Source organism: Apaloderma vittatum, unplaced genomic scaffold (genome assembly GCF_000703405.1).
Source record: "Apaloderma vittatum isolate BGI_N311 unplaced genomic scaffold, ASM70340v1 scaffold34363, whole genome shotgun sequence".
In the NCBI taxonomy this organism is placed as follows: domain Eukaryota; kingdom Metazoa; phylum Chordata; class Aves; order Trogoniformes; family Trogonidae; genus Apaloderma; species Apaloderma vittatum.
In genome coordinates this window covers 4313-4531 of record NW_009706992.1, presented here as the reverse complement: position 1 = coordinate 4531, position 219 = coordinate 4313, and the positions used below count along the sequence as shown (strand labels likewise).

Below are 219 nucleotides of genomic sequence, written 5' to 3'. Positions count from 1 at the left end.
GCACAGGCGGGGGCTGCGGACGCCTTACCAGGCGGCGTGGTTACAGTACTTCAAGGAGAAGCAGTAACTGCTCTCCCAGTGGTCCTTGGCCTCCTCGGGCTGCACCTGCAGAAGAAATACGCAGCGTGAGGGATTTTCCACTGTCTGGCACGCAGCTGAGACGTGGAAGCCAGGGCTGGGGGTCAGGACACCCGGGTGCTACTGCTCTCTCTGCCCAGC

General features: G+C 62.6%; 1 protein-coding gene across 1 annotated transcript in view; it reads right to left on the bottom strand.

Annotated features, from left to right (window-relative positions):
- Nucleotides 1–28: 28 nt before the first annotated feature.
- Nucleotides 29–219, bottom strand: part of LOC104271363 (protein strawberry notch homolog 2-like) — a gene marked incomplete at both ends in the record, with an annotated part of 4055 nt that continues 3864 nt past the window's right edge. The window contains one exon of the mRNA XM_009866008.1: nucleotides 29–105. Coding sequence (XP_009864310.1) covers nucleotides 29–105 — 77 coding nt within the window. The remainder of the gene's footprint in view (nucleotides 106–219) is intronic.